The sequence below is a fragment of the Scyliorhinus torazame genome, chromosome 22 (genome assembly GCF_047496885.1).
Source record: "Scyliorhinus torazame isolate Kashiwa2021f chromosome 22, sScyTor2.1, whole genome shotgun sequence".
Taxonomy (NCBI): Eukaryota; Metazoa; Chordata; class Chondrichthyes; order Carcharhiniformes; family Scyliorhinidae; genus Scyliorhinus; species Scyliorhinus torazame.
In genome coordinates, this window is record NC_092728.1 from 68,661,160 (window position 1) to 68,680,582 (window position 19,423).

Consider the following 19,423-nt stretch of genomic DNA (forward strand, 5'->3'; position numbering starts at 1 on the left):
CGCTGCCCGGCGCGGAGTGCACTCTGCAAGGCCTGCGGGAAGAAGGGACATTTCGCTGCGGTGTGCCAGGCCCAGTCGGTCGCCGCTGTATCCAGGCCCATTGTTTCCCGCACCCTCCATGCCTCCAAAATTCAACACTCCTCCATCGAAAAAGAGGCCCAAGCCATCGTAGAAGCTGTGCTGCACTGGAGGCATTACCTGGCCGGTAAGTGATTCACTCTCCTCACTGACCAACGGTCGGTTGCCTTCATGTTTAATAATACGCAGCAGGGCAAGATCAAAAATGATAAAATCTTAAGGTGGAGGATCGAGCTCTCCACCTACAATTACAAGATTTTGTATCGCCCCGGTAAGCTCAACAAGCACCCCGATGCCCTATCCCGAGGTACATGTGCCAGCGCACAAGTGGACCGACTCTGGGCCCTACACGATGGTCTCTGTCACCCAGGGGTCACCCGGTTCTTTCACCTCATAAAGGCCCGCAACCTGCCCTACTCCATTGCGGAGGTCTGGGCTGTCACCTGAGACTGCCAGGTCTGCGCGGAGTGCAAACCGTACTTGTACCGGCCAGATCGCGTGCACCTGGTGAAAGCCTCCCGCCCCTTTGAAAGTCTCAGCATGGACTTCAAAGGGCACCCCCCTCCACCAACCGAAACACGTACTTCCTGAACGTGGTCGATGAATACTCCAGATTCCCCTTCGCCATCCCATGCCCTGATATGACGTCTGCCATGGTCATTAAAGCACTCAACAGCATCTTCACCCTGTTCGGTTTCCCCGCTTACGTCCACAGCGATCGGGGATCCTCCTTTATGAATGATGAGCTGCATCAGTTCCTGCTCAGCAAAGGCATTGCCTCGAGCAGGACGACAAGCTACAACCCCCAGGGGAACGGGCAGGTGGAGAGGGAGAATGGGACGGTCTGGAAGGCCGTCCTGCTGGCCCTGCGATCTAAAAATCTCCCGGTCTCCCGCAGTAAAGAGGTCCTCCCCAACGCGCTCCACTCCACCCGATCGCTATTCTGCACTGCGACTAATGAAACCCCCCATGAACGTCTCCTTACCTTCCCTAGGAAGTCCATCTCCGGGGTTTCACTCACAGCGTGGCTGGCAGCTCCAGGACTCGTCCTCCTCCGCAAACACGTGCGGCTCCACAAGGCGGACCCATTGGTCGAAAGGGTACAGCTGCAGCATGTGAACCCGCAGTACGCCTACGTGGCGTACCCCGACGGCCGCCAGGACACAGTCTCCCTCAGGGACCTGGCACCAGCTGGATCCCCACCCACGGCCCCACACCACTCGACACCCACCCCCTCCGATTGCCCCGGCGCCACCCACCCTCCCCTCAGCGCACCTCACGACAGCCCCCGCCCCAGGACGATCCGTCGTCCCACTGGTTCCACCCGGGGATGAAGCTGAGGACAACACGCTCCCGGAGTCACAGGCGACCTGCATCACCACCGGGACTGCGGCGCTCACAGCGGAGGATCAAGGCACCCGACCGGCTAAATTTGTAAATTTTCAAAAGACTGTAAACTTCAAATTCTCACATACTTGTAAATAGTTTTCCACCACCCCCGCTGGACTCTTTTTTTAACAGGAGGTGAATGTGGTAGTCACCATTGTTTGTATAATATGTGTATTAGAGGTAATACGGTAAGGCTCCTGTACTACAGGTATGGGGGTAGATCCCTGCCTGCTGGTTCCGCCCAGTAGGTGGAGTATAAATGTGTGTGCACACCGAGCTGCTACCATTTCTAGTAGCAGCTGCAGGGGGCAACACATCTCTGCTTAATAAAGCCTAGATTATTCTCTACTCTCGTCTTGTCGTAATTGGTAGTGCATCACAGATATTACTGGTGACAATGATAGAAACCAGCACTGTGAAATTAATAAGTCTGACTTCCAGCAAAATCGCAGAAGTAGTACCTGCTTTGCAGTGGAGATTAAACATCATTACAGCCTAAATCTTACAAATGATTCTGGTATCTGAGTCTCACTGATCAGATTCCATTTTAAGTCTTTGTATTATTAGCTCGCAGTTGGACTAAAAATACGAGTGACACAATTGGCGTTAGTGCCCCATGGCCAAGGATCTTCCTTAAAAGTAGTGGACTCGCCAACACTAAGGGCATTCAAATGGTCATTGGATAGACATATGGATGATAAGGGAATAGTGTAGATGGGCTTTAGAGTGGTTTCACAGGTCGGTGCAACATCGAGGGCCGAAGGGCCTGTACTGCGCTGCAATGTTCTATGTTCGAAGGAGACAAAACAGCCAATGTTCGAGCTTCTGATTGCTATCCAATGGCTGGTGGTGGAAAGTGCACAGCGAGAATGTTGGCTGAAGACAGAAAAAGGTTTGGCTGCGTTATCGTGCCATGGTGAAATATCTTACCAACGCAATGCCTCGGCCCACAGACAAAGGATTGCGACTAGATTTAGTATTGTCAGGCCAATCGAGGTGAAAGTTGGGGCAGGTTAAGGGAAGGAAACACAGATGTTTGGAAACCGTTCCATCCAGTAGCATAGACTATCATTCAGCACCTCATTCTGGTTGAGTTTTGTTATATCAGTTTTTAAATCTACAACTTTTCACAAAGTATGCACTTAACTAAGAATGCTCCAATGGATAATTGTAGTATCACAAAGAGACAGTGCTAAACAAGTGCATCTAAGAGCTAATGGGCAATTCTGAATAGGAAGTAGAAGTGTGAAAAATACAGCATATTGATGAACATCATGGAAATCAGGCTCTCATTTTCCTACAACAGCGTCAGGTTTCTACAAACATTTCTTCGATCTCCCCCTGCACAAATTTTTTTAACTCACTTCCTTTCTCTTCTGTTTTGACATAACATCCTTTAGCTGAGGAGCTAAGCCAGAAAATCTGATAGTCATTCTTTCACAGTGCTTTCCTTAAGTCAGCTGTTGTATGTGCACAAGAGTGGCCCAGATGATGAGTCCTTTAATTTCACTGTCTTCCCTGTAGAGCTACACAAGCAATGCCTTTACCCTCTCAGTGGCCCACCCAAAACAGAAACACATTTGGTGGGGAAATGTCAGGCACAAACCCGTATGCTGACATGCCTATATATATAAAAATATTACACCATTGAACATGATCCCAGAAATTATTTAAAAGATACAATGGCCACAAATAGTTACATTTTAATGGCGCATTTATATTACAATCACAGTGTCTTGGCACCCTCACTGCAGTTATTGGAAAAATGCTCCCTGAATTGAGAGTCAAGACCTGCTGATCTCTCAACACAGCAAAGAAGCTGTTAAGAAAACAAAGGTAGTTTTAAGGGAATTAAATTTGTGTTAGTAAACATTAGAAAAAATGTATCACTTTCAGTGAGTTTAATTTAATATTTCTGTGCCTGGAATGGTAAACCTATACTTAGATTCATGCTAGACATGGTTGTTGCATGTGTGCGGATTGGTTAAGTTTCAACTATGCTTCTATTGTGCTTAGAGGGTGTTTTGGTGTGCAGAATAAATAAAAGGCATAAGCATGTGGGTGTTCCTTAGCAATTGGGGCCCTGTAATGTTGAGAAGCGTTTCAGTTTTTGTTTTAGCTGAATTTGTGGGAAGTTGGAAGCAGGACACTGGGGAGTGAACAGCTTTCAAGTCTGCCAGGGGAAGCTGGACACAGCAAGGGCGTTCCAAAGATGCAAGCTTCCTAAGGAACAAGAGACAATCCAGCTAACCAAGGAATTGGGTCAGAAAGAATGTTTAAGACACCTGAAGTTAAGAGAACAGACACCAAGGTATTGTTCAGATGGATTCAAGGAGGAGTAAACAAAATGTTCTGAAGAAGACAATTGCAGTAACTAGATTTAAAGTGGGACAGCGGACTTCAGAGGTAGATGAAATATTTGCTGTCATTGTAGTAGTCAGGAAATCAAGAGTTAAAGCAATTGTGAGCAGTTTGCACAGCAGTCAAGACAAAGAAATCCTAATGGGTTTGGTGTAAAATCCTGGACTGGATTTTGAAAAGCAAACTGTTAAGTGAGAGCAAATAATGAGAGAAGAATTTAAAGCCTGTTTTTGGGAGTGGAGTTTGGAAACTTTCATCTCGGGGGTTTCTGAGGAGAAATCCACAGAAACTAACTTCGGTTCAAAGTGGAGTGTGTGTATTTGACAAGTCATATCATGCACTTAAAAGGGACTTCTTTTTTGTGTTAACGAGACCATTGTAACTTAAAATGTACTTGGTAACCATGTTAATCTTTAAATATGTGTTTATTTGTTAAGTTAAGAGCAGAGTAACGGATTATTGCATAATAATCCAACTTTTCTTGTTTAATAAATATTACTTTTCTTGTTGTTAAAACTAATTAGCAGTCCTGTGACTCTGTTCCTCCATGTTTCATTAAAAAAAATTACAGTCTTTTGAGCCAAGATTCCAGTCTGGGACTGTGCCATCCAGTTATAACATCAACTGGGATCGTAAGAAATATTGGGGCTCCTGTAGGATTTCAAAACGTGGAGAAAGGGTTATTGGATGTTGATTAGTAATAATTTGTTGGGAAATTGTGAAATGTGGAAAGCAAGTTACTGGATGGTGAGTAATAAAACTTGTTTTGGGATTTATTGTTAAATGGGGGGATCTGTGAATCCCTAAAATTAGTAAATAGAGCACTGAGTTACTAGGCAAAATAATTTGAGTTACTGTGCAGTATATTGTACAGGCTAGAATCCAAAATGGCATTGCAAATTGCTGAAGCTTCCCTAAAGACCGAAGGTGTAAAATTGACTGGTTTACAGAAAGTAAACAACAGTCAGTTAACTGAATTAGCAGATTAATTGGAGTTGGGATTACTTGCAGGGGTAAGGAAAGCTGACACCATTGAAAGCAGAGCGAAACATTTAAAATTGCCAGGGTTGTCAGATATACCAAGCATTTTGAAAAGTGAGGCAATTGAATTATCTAATATTCAATTAAAAATTAAACAATTAGACATGGAAATGGGAAAAGGAAAATAAATAGAAATGAGAAAACTTGAACCAGAGATGCAGGAAAACACAAAGAAAGGGAAATAGGCAAAGTGAGAGTTTTTCCAATGGGAATTGAAAATAGTGAAGTTAGCAATGGAAGAAAGGGAAAAGAAGAAAGAGAATTTCAATTTAAAATGCTGGATGTTAAACTAGGGCAGCGAGGAAGGAAGTAGTTCTAGACATGAATCTAGTGGGGAAATGTTTAAATTTATACAAGCTCTTCCAAAATTTGAGGAAAAGGATGTGGAATCTCACGTTATTTCTGTTGAAAAGCCAAACAGGTGTAGTGTCCAAAATAAATTTGACCATTGCTTTTACAAAGTAGACTGGGAGATAAAGCTGGTGAGGTCTATGCTTCATAGGTTATGATGTAGTCAAGAAAGGTTTCCCTAGTGTGCATGAGTTTGTTATGAACTTGCCCATAGAACCAAATCTTTTTACCATAATCCTTTAAACATGAGAAGGATAGAAGGGGGACAGAAAACAAATAGTCAAGAAAGAGATGGAACATATAGAAATGGTCAAAAAAATTCACATCAGATCAAAAAGGAAGGTGCTGAGGGTGGAAGTGACATTCAGAGGCCATTGTAACAAGGTGGGATATATTCGGACAGATTGTTAGAAATTAAATGGAAGGCCAGTTGCAGTAGTAGCAAAGGAAGCATCTGAAAAGGAAATGGCTGTGAAAACTGAAGCAGTGGTGCAGGTGAAAGGTGCTCATTCAGAATCAATGAGAAAGAGGAATAGATCTCAGAATGGTTCAGACATTTGTTTGAGTACTGGTGAAGGAAGTCAGGCTAATGGATATTCGGGATGGTTTGTTTCAAAAGGAGAGGTTTTCCCTTACTCGTCAAACAAAATAAGTAAATAAATTAAAACTTTATGAGATACAGGAGCAACCATTGATGGTAGCTGATTTGCATTTCGGAATGCAAACCACTAAGAGAAAGCATAATTATGAGAGAGGATTTTAAAGCGTGTTTTGGGGAGTGGAGTATGGGGGGATTCTGAGGAGAAATCCACAGACACTAACTTGGGTTTAGAGTGGGGTACGTATATTTGACCACAGTCATCTTATGTGCTTAAAAGGGACTTTATTGTGTTAATGAGACCATTGTCTTCAGATGTACTTTGTAACATATGTTAATCTTTTAATCTGAGTGTACTTGTTAAAATCGGCGATTGGGGGGGGGGTAAAGGAGTATTTTAAAATAATCCAACTTTTGATGTTGAACAAATATTTTTTTTCTTGTTATAACTAATTAGCAGTCCTGTGTCTCCATTCGTCCATGTTTTATTAAAAATAAGTAAAGCTATGGTCTTACGAGCCAGGATTCCATTCTGGGATCTTCCTGTCCGGTTATAACATCAACTGGGATCGTAACACAGCATGGGACTACCTGGGAAGCAGGTCTGACTTGTCAGGCTTTAATACCACTCCATAAGATTTGCATCAATCCAAAGCCAAAGCTAATTTGCAGTTACACTAAACTTGCAGTGCCAATGCATGCTGAATGCAATACATTACTGAAGGCATCATTTTTGTTTTTTTAACTTGATTTTCATCAGGATTACCAGGAACAGGTCAGGAACTACTTACAGCAGAATTAATAAACTTTCCTCAAGGAGCCTGGAACATGTGTTGAGTGAAAGAGTTTGATGCACTCAGCTGAATATAAATAATGATTGGGTGCTGCAGCTTCACTAGCCATTTTTCAATCAAAATAAAAACAGAAAATGCTGGAAATCCTCCACAGGTCAGGCAGTAACCGGGAGAGGAAAACACAAGTTAATGTTTCAGGTCGACGATCTGATGAAAATAATCTCACCTGTTTGAGAGTTTCCAGCAATGTTTTTGTTTTTATTTCAGATTTCTTGCATTCCTTGGTATTTCGTTTAACAAAGTGGCAATCACTGTACTTGTCCTTCGAGCAGTGCTTTAAACTTTGCACCACTGTCATCGCTTTTTGTGGCAAAAAAAATAGAAGTGCAGCTGAGCTAATTGCCAGCTCTTGCTGGTGATTAGTTTTTAACCACCATGTTCTGGTCTGCTTACAAGAAAATTGGAAAACTATGAATTATTCATACGTTGGTGCTGACTGCAATGAATTATTTTTAAAATTGAAATGCAGATTTTGTTTCAGGGTGCTGCACAGATGCTTTTAATTTGAAGAATACTTTCCCCCGGAAATGGCATGATGTTGCCAGCTACTATTTGCAAAGTGTGCCACAATATGTTGCATATGTTTTTGTTGTGCAATTGCTAAACAATCTCTTAAGAAGCAGAATTTTACAAATAATAATACTGTCCAGCATATGTGTTGCTATTCAAAAAGCCATTGCCTTGATAAAAAAACATGAAAAAGCCAGAGTGGTACAACACTGCTGAGCATAACAGCAAGTTTGATGCAGTGCCACCGTATGTAAGGAGATAAAGGCACATAGCATTCTCAATTCGGCCCAGCTGCTGATTCAAGCCATGCAGTGAAATATTGCCAGGGTAGTGTCAGATGGGGATGGCTCCGCTGATTTACGGCAAAATGCTGCCCATTGACCAGCCATTTCGAGCTCTGTATACAAACCCTTTGTCCCTTTGTACCCTTTGTCAGAAGTACAGGTCTAATGCAGATCATTGCCTTTCACTGGCAAGTGAAGACTGCTCAATTAAACATTACAAACTGAAGGGAATACATCTTCAAACACTTCACCCTCTGGGAATGGCAAGTCCATAAACTAAGTTTTGCACAAATGACTCCTTGCTTCATTTTGATTTTTTAATCTGTGAACTAGCAGGAAGTGAAGAAGTACAACATTTATCTTGTAACAACTTCTCTCTGAAATACTAAATATGAACAGTAACGTAGTTCACTTAGTAATGCCAAGTGACACATGAAAATTGTCGTGCTACTTCAGTTTTAAAGTTTTGTTTACAATAGCCAATTAGTGAGTAATGTCAGGTGTGCAAATGTCTGTGGAAGCTCTTTCTTTCAAAGTGAAAGTGACAATTGTTTTTAAAACTTTTAAAAATTGTCTGGATTCAGCATAATCGGTATTTTATTTTTCAATTACGAAAGCAACATTCTATTTAATTTATCTGGCTAGTACTTGTTGTACCCCCGCTTTGAAAAAAGTAATCAATAAGCCATTTGCTGTACTCTGATTAAACTACAGTATTTGGAGGTGATTCCACCCAATTGTGTAAAACGGTATGTCAAGGGACTATGGATTCGGTTGACAGACTCCAATTAGGCAAAGTTTTTAAAAAACAGATTTCACATATTTTATAATCCAGTCAAAATGGTTACCACTCGAAGCTGCATTCATCAAGAATTATACAATTGGACAAGCTGACGTCCTAAATCGCCACATTTATACTAGTTATAAAATGTAAATATCCTAATATCTTTGTGGCTGAGTGTTTAAAAGACTTGTTAAGTGTGCAAAACGATTTCATATCAGGTGAAAATCCTTTTTACTTCTTTCCCTGATGTCATTGATTCTTGCTGGAATATACCTCCACAGGTTGGTATCTTAGCCAAATGCCTGTTCTTCATGGTTGAACTTGACACTAAGCATTAGATTGTCGGAACACTAAGGTCATCCATGTTCTCATCTGATGTCTAGATATTTGCTTTTTCCAGCAGACGTGACTAGCTAAAATTTAGGAGTAGGAATCCGGCGTGATCTTCCCACTTGAACCCAAGAATGCCAAAGTAATTGTACAGACTGGGGATAAAATCTGAGACGTTATGGATGGAACAGTGCAGTTGCGCAGCATTTTTATCAAATGAGACATTAGGGAGTGTAAGGTTTTTTTCAAAAAATCACTAGCGTTAGAGGTTGATTACTAAATTGATTAACCAGTGTAAAAGAAAATGATACTTCACTTGCAATTTGAGTTTTAGTGAATGAACGAGATTATAGTTAATGGACAGAAGGATATTTTGATTGGTTCGGAACAACTATAAAACCTGTGAGTTAATGTGTCTCAGGCACAGATCTTTAATTTCTGTCAACTTAACATGATGAAAAATCACAAATACTGGCAATAATTAAAGCAAACATTTGCATTTATATGAACTGTAGTTGACCTTCACCTTTCCAGCACTTAGTTTCACCTTGGTCAACACCAACATATGACAAGAAGCATATAAAAAAACAAATTGGTGCCTTCTCATTCTTTATTGCCTAATTAAAGCACAATTATGTGTCTCAGTGATTAATGTGCCACAGGGAGAGAGCCGGGTTAGATCCCATTGTGTGAAAGTTTTCTACATCACGTTGCTGACAGTAATGTTGTATTAGCAATCTTCAAATTGACAATGCGAAATTGGGGCTTTTTTGAATATATCAAAAGTAGGGTCTGGACACTCAGCATAACCAACTCAAGAGATTTTAAAAACCAGTATGGGATTCATTCCACATGGCACCAAGGTGTAAGTTCTTTATTTTCAATAGGTAACTATTTTACTATTATTTGTCATTTGCAAGTGATTGTGCTTTTCATAAAGATATTGTTTAAAACATTGCTTCATAAATGGGGAGAGACAAGGAAAAAAAGACCATTCCCACTTGTTGCTTACATGAGGAAAGTAGCTTTTTTTCTGCTTTAGCTGCCAATTCATTTATTTTATACTGTTGTTATTTCTCTAAGTATGATTGTTTGTTTTGTTTAAGGTGGTTTTATGTGAGTTGCTTGTAAATGGGTAGCCTCTGCTGAAAGTGTTTATTCTTACTTTTGAGGTTGTGTTCCAAAATTCCCTCCTTTAACTCAAATGGATACAAAAGCTAAGTTTCACATTCTTTATATGTCTCTGTATAACTCAGAAAAAGTGCCCCTCCCCCCAAATTTTTAGAACCACAACTGGGCCATGTTCTTGTTTAACAGCAGAATAACAAGATAATCGGCTGACATGTTTAAAAAATGTATTTTTGCTGATAGAATTGGATGAGAATCATACGGCTCATGAACAAGAATAGGTCCAACTGGGATAAATAGTCCAATTCTGTGCTATTCTGTGCAATTCTGGATAATTCTTTAAACTTAAAGGCAATGGGAGTGTGGCAGTTATGTAAATTACTCAATCTGTAGTTCTCTTCTATTAGAGAGTAGAGTGTTCAGTGCCAGTTTAATAGCAAGTGTCCTGAAAAATGTAACCACCATAAAGGTACTCACCAATCTCTCAGACATTGGTGTTTTATCTCCATCAGGAAGGTGTTGCTCCAATGCTAAGACAATGCAGTTTGCAATAATGGTCGCTAATATCATGTATTCAAATGGAGTAAGTAAAGTTAAGGAAATTAGCTTTCATAATCATAATGACCTGATTTCTGCCTTTGACTTGTAAAACCACATAGTTTGAAATAAAAGATAATTTGGTTCAAACTTGTAATTATTTGCCACCATTCAATAATCCCGGGCAATAAGGATGTAGACATTTTCAGAATCAGCATATTTAATTCCAGAATAATCCCTATGATATTACGTATACCTTTTACCCCAGTAAAGTTGAATAGAGGCAGCACAGTAGCACAGTGCCAAAGACCTGGGTTTGATTCCAACCTTGGGTGACTGCCTGTGTGGAGTTTGCACAGTCTCCCTGTACCTGCCTGGGTTTCCTCCGGGTGCTCCGGTTTCCTCCTACAGTCCAAAGATGTGCAGGTTTAGGTGGATTGGCCATGCTAGTGACCAAAAGGTTAGGTTGGGTTACGGGCATAGGGTGGGGGGATGTGGGCCTAGGTAAGATGCTCTTCAGAGTGTCAGTGCAGGCTCGATGAGCCAAATGGCCTCCTTCTGCACTGTGGAAACCAATGGGTGGCATTCTTGGACAGTGGTTAGCACTGCTGCCCCACAGCTCCAGAGACCCAGGTTCAATTACGGCCTCAGGTGACGGTCTGTGTAGAGTTTGTACATTCTCCCCATGTCTGCATGAGTTTCTTCCATGTGCTCCGGTTTCCACCCACACTCCAAAGATGTGCAGGTTAGATGGATTGACCATGCTAAATTGCCCCTCAAAGTCCAAAACGTTAGATGGGGTAACTGGGTTACGGGGATAGGGTGGATGCTTGGGCTTCAGTAGTGTGCTTTTTCCAAGGGCCGGGGCAGACTCAATGGGCCGAATGGCCTCCTTCTGACCTAAAGTCTATGATTCTATGATTCTACTTACACCCTTCCCCCAAGTTGAGGGTGTAAGTTTGAATTAGAGACAGGCTGTCCTGATGTTGTGGGCTATTTTACAAATTGGCAGTCAGGGCAAACACTGGTTGAGCTGAAGTTTGGGGACACTGGAGATGACATCACCTCCCCGGCAAAAGAACTACTTATCCAAGAAAAAGTCGCCCCCGGTACTGTGAAATCAAGAAACTCATATTAATAATGAACCAGTGTTGGGTCAAATTTTAACCAGAGGAATCGATAAAATTTGCTCACAATAACGTATATAACCAGATATACTACAATGTATTTCACACACACACACACAGTCAAAATAATTGATCTGTGTTTATCCTAAGTAGCGGATAATTCTCTTTGCTGCCTCCCCGGCTTCGCCATTTCCAGGAGGCTCGCCCTATGCGTGGGCGCCTTTCAGCACCCTGGACAGCGGCACTGAGCAGTGAACAGCGCCCTCCGCCAGAACACTGAACAAAAAACACACACAAATTCAGCAACTTTCTCACAAAAACATCTTCTTACACTGCTGCCCATCTGCCGTGTCGGGAAGGGCAGTTTCTCCCTACGAATGCAAGGAAACACTGGACTTTTTTTTCTCTCTCTCTTTGCTTTTACCCTTATGCTGCACAAGTTAGCAAACGGGGCGTGATCGGAGCACCGATTTATTCCCGAGGGTCGGTGCGGTTCGTTGCAAGTGTTTTTTCTTTGCTAGCTCGGCTTCAACGTACAGAGACTGGCAAGAGAACGCATGCGGGTCTTTACACCCAAAAAAGAAAAATCACTGGGGCGTCCACATGCGAAAATTATCGATTTTAGTGTCTGCCAGTAGAATTTAAAAGGGGTCCAATCCATTGCTGGTGGACTGGTGCTAACGAATTGGTTCCTTCCTTTAAAGCACATCTGGACAAGGAAAACATGTATCTAGCACATAAACCGGTAAATCAGACAGCGTGTGCCTGTGGACGAGACTTGCTGATCTTACATACTATCAATAGGGACTGTGATTATATATAAATAGAAAACAACAGCCTCCTTTGAGACGAACAGCAACACCACACAAGCTATCAATGCACACGCCCAGGCAACGGTGGGTTAACCTTTGGTAGCATTGCACCTCCCTGTATCGTTTCCAATCTGGATGTCTTAATATATATATATATATATACACACACACATATATATAAAAGGATATGGCCACTCGGTTATTCTTTTGGCATATTTTCGTATGATGTTGTCCTCACTGAATATAAAAAGTGATCTGTTGACTGTAAAACAGTTCTGACGGACGGGGATGGGGTTGTAAAGAGCCATGGTCCTGGCTCTCTGGGCCATCGATTTCGAGCCATACATCCCTCTCTGGGCGGCCTGGGGACCACCCTGGCGGCTCGCCGCCCCTCTCCCCCCGCCGGCAGGACCTCCGCCTCCATACCGAGCTGACACGTCGTCTCCGAAGCGAGCCATTCTGGAAAAGTAAACCACACGTTAAAATCCCACCTCAGATTAGCCACGGGAGGAGGGCGCATCACCAAGGCAAGGAGAGGTCTCCCCTTCCTGGCTGCGGGCAGGGGGGCACCGGGCGAGGCAGGGAAGGGGCGAGGTGGATCTGGCAGTTCAAGCCTCCTCTCATCACCGGGCGACGACGAGGCAAGTCTTCAATCCCATTCCCAGAACTTCCAGTGGGATCAGCGCACATCAACTGGGAGGACCAGTCATCGCTCCCAGGAAAGCGAACAGTTGTTTTTTAAAAATTAATACAGCCGCCTCTTTAAACGTCTGCTCCTGTTTTGGTGAGCGTGCGTGTGGATGTTTTGAAAGCTCGAGCTGCAATCGACACACGAGCAATTGTCAATTTCCAGATGCTGAAAGTAACCAAATTTCCCAATCTCAGCCCCTTATAGAAACCTACCCATGTGATTCCTCGAAGCCAATCAGCAAGAACACTCCACCTTTATTTCCAAACCATTTTTAGGCAGGTTGGGGGGGGGGGGGGGGTGATGTTGGTTTCGCTTCTTTTTTATTCTTCAAAAAAAATCAAACAAAAAAAAATGAACACACATCAGGAATTGCATCTTCCTCCAGCGCTGGAGAGGAGCCACCCGGAGCCCAAAGCCTTTGCCTCGCCTGGCGGGTTGAAGGTGTGCCCGGGAAAGCTGGTCAATTCCAACAGGAACAAAGCCCAACAAAGACAGGCGTGTCCGGCGTGCACGCGCGCTGTGCACGCGCGTACACACATATATATATACACACACACACAGCAAGCGGGCACATCTAACACTGTGCGCGCCGCCAACGCAGCCACATCAAACTTTTACACAAATCTCTCGACAATGCAAACTTCACCCCGCCCCCCAGGACCACCCGGTGGGTTCCTGTGCCCCCATAATCACACGCTCACACCCCCACTGCCGTGCCATCATCTCCTCTGTACTATCCCCTCCTCATGTGCCATCCCCTGTGCCCAACCCTCCACCTGTGCCCACCCCATTCCCTGTGCCACATCATTCCCCTGTGCCCTCCTCCTCGCCCTCTGCCCTCCTCTCCTTGTGCCCACCCCTACCCCTGTCCTCTTCCCCTGTGCCAACCCATTTCCCTGCGCCCTTCCTCTCCCCGTGCCCTCCTCTCCCCCATGCCAACCCATTCCCCTGTGCCCTCCCTCTTCCCGTGCCACCCTCTGTGTCATCCCCTCCTTCTGTGCCACCCCCTCCCCGTACACTCCTCCCCCGGGCCCTCTCCCTCTCCCTCTCCTGTGCCCTCATCCTCCCCCTCTGCCCTCCTCCTCTGCCCTCCTCCTCCAGCTGTGCCACACCCTCCCCATGCCATCCCCTTTCCCCGTGCCCTCCCCTCCCCTTGTGCCACCCACCCCCCTTGTGCCACCCCCTCCCCCTGTGCCACCCCCTCCCCCTGTGCCACCCCCCGTCCCCCTGTGCCGCACCCGCTCCCCCTGTGCCATCCCTCTCCTCAACCTCAAAAGGCCGAGATGCTTTTTCTCTGCAAATCCCTCCAGGTTACATCCTTGTCCCTCCAGGTTTTCTCATAGGGTGCGTTGTAATCCCATTCATCGCTGACGACGCTGAAAACGACCTCGACATATCCCCGTTTTATTTTTGTTTAAATCAACAGGTTTTGAAGCAACAGGTTAGCCGGCATTGGCCACATAGCGCAAGCTCGCCCACGTTTAAACTCAGCAAATGGAAGTGGTGAGAAGCTGCAAACGCCCATTTGATCTCGAGTGGACTCGAGTTCTTTAAGGTGGAATCTAATTATGGCAGAATTGTCCTCGAAATGACTAGCCAAAAGCAGTTTCACCTCAAACATGTGTATATATTTTACATATATTCTTTTAAAATTGACTCGTTCTCTGAAACTGGGATTTTAAAGTCATCATTATAAGTTCCAAGGAGTTAATTGATGAACAGATCAAAAAACGGCTCCTGGAAAGTGTAAATGGGGGCAAATGGTGAGGCGTACAAAGGGCCACTTTGATCTTGCTGCAGAGTGGAGCTTGTTACAGTGAAATTACCCCGGGTGAAACTGTCTCGCTCCAGCTGAAATCAAATCTGTTAGCGGTTTGAGTCTGAATGGGGAGGGGTGCTTCCAGCTGTTCCCCGGTGGTCAGGATGACATCGTGTCCTGAAGGCTAAAGGCAACTGGAAGAGAGTGGGCAGGAAACTAGGGAGAGCTGGATGGGACTGTAGACCCCACCCGTTCGCGCCCGTTGGGCACAGTAACCAAAAAATAAAAATATCCTCCTGACCCAAAAATATGGCATAGAAGGATTTACCCACAGAAAAGAATTGAAGCAATGACCGGGCATTATAAAATTACATGGGGAACATTTAAATTGCAACAATCGTGACCAACTATTGTGTCTTCATGAACATAAATATTCTTAAAGAGACCCTCCGGCGGGGGGGGGGGGGGGGGGCTGCTGGAATTCTTGACGCTTGAAAAGTCAAATTTGAACTGAGGGGAAGGATGGAGGGGTTCTACAATTCATGGGCATTATTCATTATGCATTTTCGAAAATTGGGTCACATCGAACATGAGGGGGTTGGGGGCTGGGAGGGGTGGGGGGAGAGGGACTGTATGTGTTAATGGTGACTATGGGTGATTCCTGATTCCATTTTTGTTATTTGTTTATGTTAACATGCGGGCTAATGTCTGGGGTTTGGTGGGAGGGTGGGGTTGTTGTTAGCGATATGGGGATTGACATTACATTCGTTACTGATTATTGTTGGGTGTAAAGTTGGGAGAAAATGTGAAAAAGGAGAATAATATTTTTTTTTACAAAGGGACCCTCCTGGATTATTAGCTGGAGGTTACAATAGTATAAAGGTGGTCGATGATCCTTCTTATAGTGGACACTGAGGTGAAAGTGTGCCAGATTTTGCATAGAGCTGTGAGTGAAAGTGAGAAGAAAGAACAGGGGTAAATTGTAAGAAAGCAAAGGCTGGAATTCTCTTGCTGTTGGGATACTTTTTTTCCCATTGGCAGTGCACTCCTGTCTGCAGGTTTCCCAGGGAAATCCTATTGACAAGCAGCGGGAGAAGAGAATCCCACCACCAGTGAACAGCGTGCCACGGAGAAACAGACAGCTGGGGGAACGGAGATCCAGCCCAAATGCCCAGCAGTGTCCAAAAGGAAAATCAGATCAGAATGTAAGATCAGTGAAGAATGAAAGGGTCAAACAAAGAGACAAATTTTCTTACTCAGGGAGTATAATGGAAGGAAAGTGCAACCAACAAATAAAACCGATGTTGGAATGGCCAAAGATGTGTTTCAAAAAATGAAAAATTATAATAATAGTAATAATCTTTATTGTCACAAGTGGGCTTACATTAACACTGCAATGAAGTTACTGTGAAAAGCCCCTAGTCGCCACATTCCGGTGCCTGTTCGGGTACACAGAGGAAGAATTCAGAATGTCCAAATTACCTAAGTCCCAAAGGACTTGTGGGAGGAAACTGGAGCACCTGAAGGAAACACACGCAGACACGGGGAGAACTTGCAGACTCCGCACAGACAGTGACCCAAGCAGGTCACCTAGGACCCTGGCGCTGTGAAGCAATATCGCTAACCACTGTGCTACCGCACATTAGCGAACCAGGTAGGTTTTTATAACAAAAGATGCTCAACACAAAATTAGCCTGAAAAAAAGCTGTGAATCCTACATCAATTTTGACTTAAGGAAGCAAGTGTCAGATGATTAGTGAAGCAACGAAGGGATGAATTGAGGCTCTAGGGTTGTGTTTCTTTTTGAGGTGAATAACGAAGATATCATGGACAAATCACACACTACCAGTGTTGAGGTGCTGGCAAAATCGAGACCAAAATAACTCTGCCAACCAAGATCAGGAAGAGAGAATTGGAATCTCTTGGGCACATAATACAAATCATGATTTAGAAAGTCTAATGCTGTTGGGAAAGATCGATGGTAAAAGAGACTAACGTAGACAAAGAACGATTTTTCTAAAGAGCCTCACAGACTGGATCAATGTCCAGCAATAATCCACACCTCCAGAGTAAAAATAACACGGAGGTGCATGGTCGCCGATGCCCTCTTAGGGCACGGTACTTGAAGGGAGGGAGAATAGGTTCAGCATGAAGACCCTCAAACCCCAACTCAATCCAGCAACAGATTTAATACCAGACCCAGGGTGTGGTTTAAACCAATACTCACTCATCCACGCCAATGTGACTGTATGAACCGAGGCTCAGGATCGAACCTGAGTCTTAAGCACACAAAAACCATGTGATATTGAGGCCCCGCCACTTGAGTCGGATTTTGCAGCAGAGTACAGGAGAACTCTAGCTATATATTGGGCACATCACTCAAGTGGACCTCACCAAATGATTTTAACCTTTCTAGATTTAAGTAATATTCCTCAACATTAAAAATGCCCTGTCTGAAAAGCTCTGTGAATATAGCCGAAGACTCACATGCACACTTAGGGAAAGTAGGAACAGGAGGCGGCCATTCAGCTTCTCCAGATCATCTCCCCCATTCAATTAGCTCATGGCTGATCCAACACGTCAATGCCATTTATCCATCCTTATTTACTGAAACGTTGGCCAAAGTAACTCTGTCAGTCTCAGTATTTAAAGCTCCAATAGTTTCTCGAGCAGCCTTTGCTGGGGGTAGAGGGTGAGGGATGGGAGGAGAAACTCCAGATTACTGCTACCCTTTGTGTAAAAAAGTACTTCCTCCTTCCTTCCTGAATGGCCTGGCTCTAATATCAGAATTAGGTCCCCTTTTTCTCGATTCCATCTCCAGGGGAAATAGTTTCTCTGTATCTACACAATAAAATCCAAGTAACATTTTAAACACTTCCATCAGACCATCCATCAATTTTCTATACCAGAGGGATTACAAGTGAAGTGTGTGTGGGGGCCGTGCATGTGTGTGGAGCTGGTGTCTGGAGCTTGTGTGTGGAGCTTGTGTGTGGGCCATGTGTGTGTGGGGGCCGTGCATGTGTGTGGAGCTGGTATCTGGAGCTTGTGTGTGGAGCTTGTGTGTGGGGTGCGTGTGTGTTATTCACTATTCCAACTGTAAAGATTTGAAGATCAGCTGGAAAGAAGCGGAATATTAATTGACTCCTTACACTTAGCAGATTCCTGATCAGCAATGTATTACATAATATCCGTGAAATGTTCAAGATGACAAACAAAATTTGATCTTCCCCACTCATAAATCTTATATTGTACTGTTACACTCTCAACATATGTTAATTTGGGGGACTTCCGGGTGCGGCTATGCAGAGCTCGGTCGCATATTCGGCAGCTCCTGCTTGGAACGGACTTTTGGGCTCTTTTACAGGGCCCCCACGGCATTTGTTTGACATTTCCCGGTGTGGGAAGAAGGCGGCAATATTCCCCTGACAGTGTCCCCCAGGAAGGGTATGTCTCTTGGTTGCCAGACACACGCAGAAACAGTAAAAGATTTGGCTGCAACTGCAGGATAAACAGGGCCTCTTCCAGCATGCAGGCGGGGGAAGGGCAAGCTTAAAGCTGCAAGCTGACCTGAGGGCCTGTATCAAAAGTGAATTCTAGCAGCAGAGGGAACAACTGTGAAAAGACCTCATCAAGGCCACTGAAGGGACTTCCGGTTGCGGTGATGCCTAGCTAGCCGCACGCTTCGGCGGCTCCAGCTCCGACAGACCTTCGGGCTCTTTTAAGAGCCCCAACGGGGAATTTTTCGACGACGCAACCCGGTGTGGGGCGTGTGAGAAGGGAGTCCCCCCCAAACGAAGGAGGAAAAAACCGGCGGCGGCGGCTGCAGCGCGAGGAATCGTCGACCAAAGGGTCAGAAAGAGAGAAGTACAAGATGGCGGCGGAGAAAGCGCAGGCGACATGGGGGCCTGAGCATGAAATTGTGAGACGGTGCGTGGAGCTGCTGAAGAGGGAGGTGCTGACCCCGTTGCTACAGGCAATTGAGGGGCTCAAGGAGACATTAAAGACCCAGGAGACAGAGCTCCGTGTGGTGGAGCAGAAGGTGACAGATATTGAGGACGAGATCCTGGGCCTGGCGGTTAAGACACAGACGCACGAGGCACTTCATAAAAAGTGTACTGAAAGGATCGAAGCCCTAGAAAATGGAGCGCGAAGGAAGAACCTTCGGATACTGGGTCTCCCTGAGGGTGTGGAAGGAGTGGACTGTGGAGCGTACGCAAGTACGATGCTGAGCTCACTGATGGGTGCTGAGGCCCCTACGGGCCCTTGGAGGTGGAGTGGGCAAATCGGATTCCGGCGAGAAGACCAAAAGCGGGAGAACCACCCAGGGCGATAATCGTGCGATTTTACCGCCTTAAGGATAGAGAAGAGGTCCTGAGATGGGCTAAAAAGGTGCGGAGTAGCAGATGGGAGAATGCAGTGGTACGGGTATACCAGGATTGGAGTGCGGAGGTGGCGAGAAGGAGGGCGAGCTTCAACCGAGCCAAAGAGGTGTTGCATAAAAGGAAGGTGAAGTTCGGGATGCTGCAGCCGGCAAGACTATGGGTCACGTATCAGGAGAGACACCATTATTTCGAGACGGCGGAGGAAGCATGGACCTTCATCAAAGAAGAGAAATTGGATCGGAACTGAGGGACTGATGCTGCAGGAAATGTTATTGTTAATGTTACGGTGGAAGTTAATTGAGAAGTAAACAGGGAAGGGGGGAGACATTGGGGAAATGTGGGCGCCGGTGAGGGGGGAAAGACGGGACATAGTTGGAGAATGGGGAAGGGGAGGGGGAGGGGAAAGG

At 44.7% G+C, this 19,423-nt stretch overlaps 1 protein-coding gene across 1 annotated transcript in view; it reads right to left on the reverse strand.

Moving 5' to 3' along the window:
• cacna1ba (calcium channel, voltage-dependent, N type, alpha 1B subunit, a) overlaps window positions 1–13,050 on the reverse strand; it is a 949,382-nt gene extending 936,332 nt beyond the window's left edge. Inside the window, exons 1-2 of the mRNA XM_072488273.1 lie at window positions 12,374–13,050; window positions 10,186–10,291 (exon numbers count right to left, since the gene is read on the reverse strand). Coding sequence (XP_072344374.1) covers window positions 10,186–10,291; window positions 12,374–12,642 — 375 coding nt within the window. The 5' untranslated portion in view covers window positions 12,643–13,050. The remainder of the gene's footprint in view (window positions 1–10,185; window positions 10,292–12,373) is intronic.
• Window positions 13,051–19,423: the final 6,373 nt, after the last annotated feature.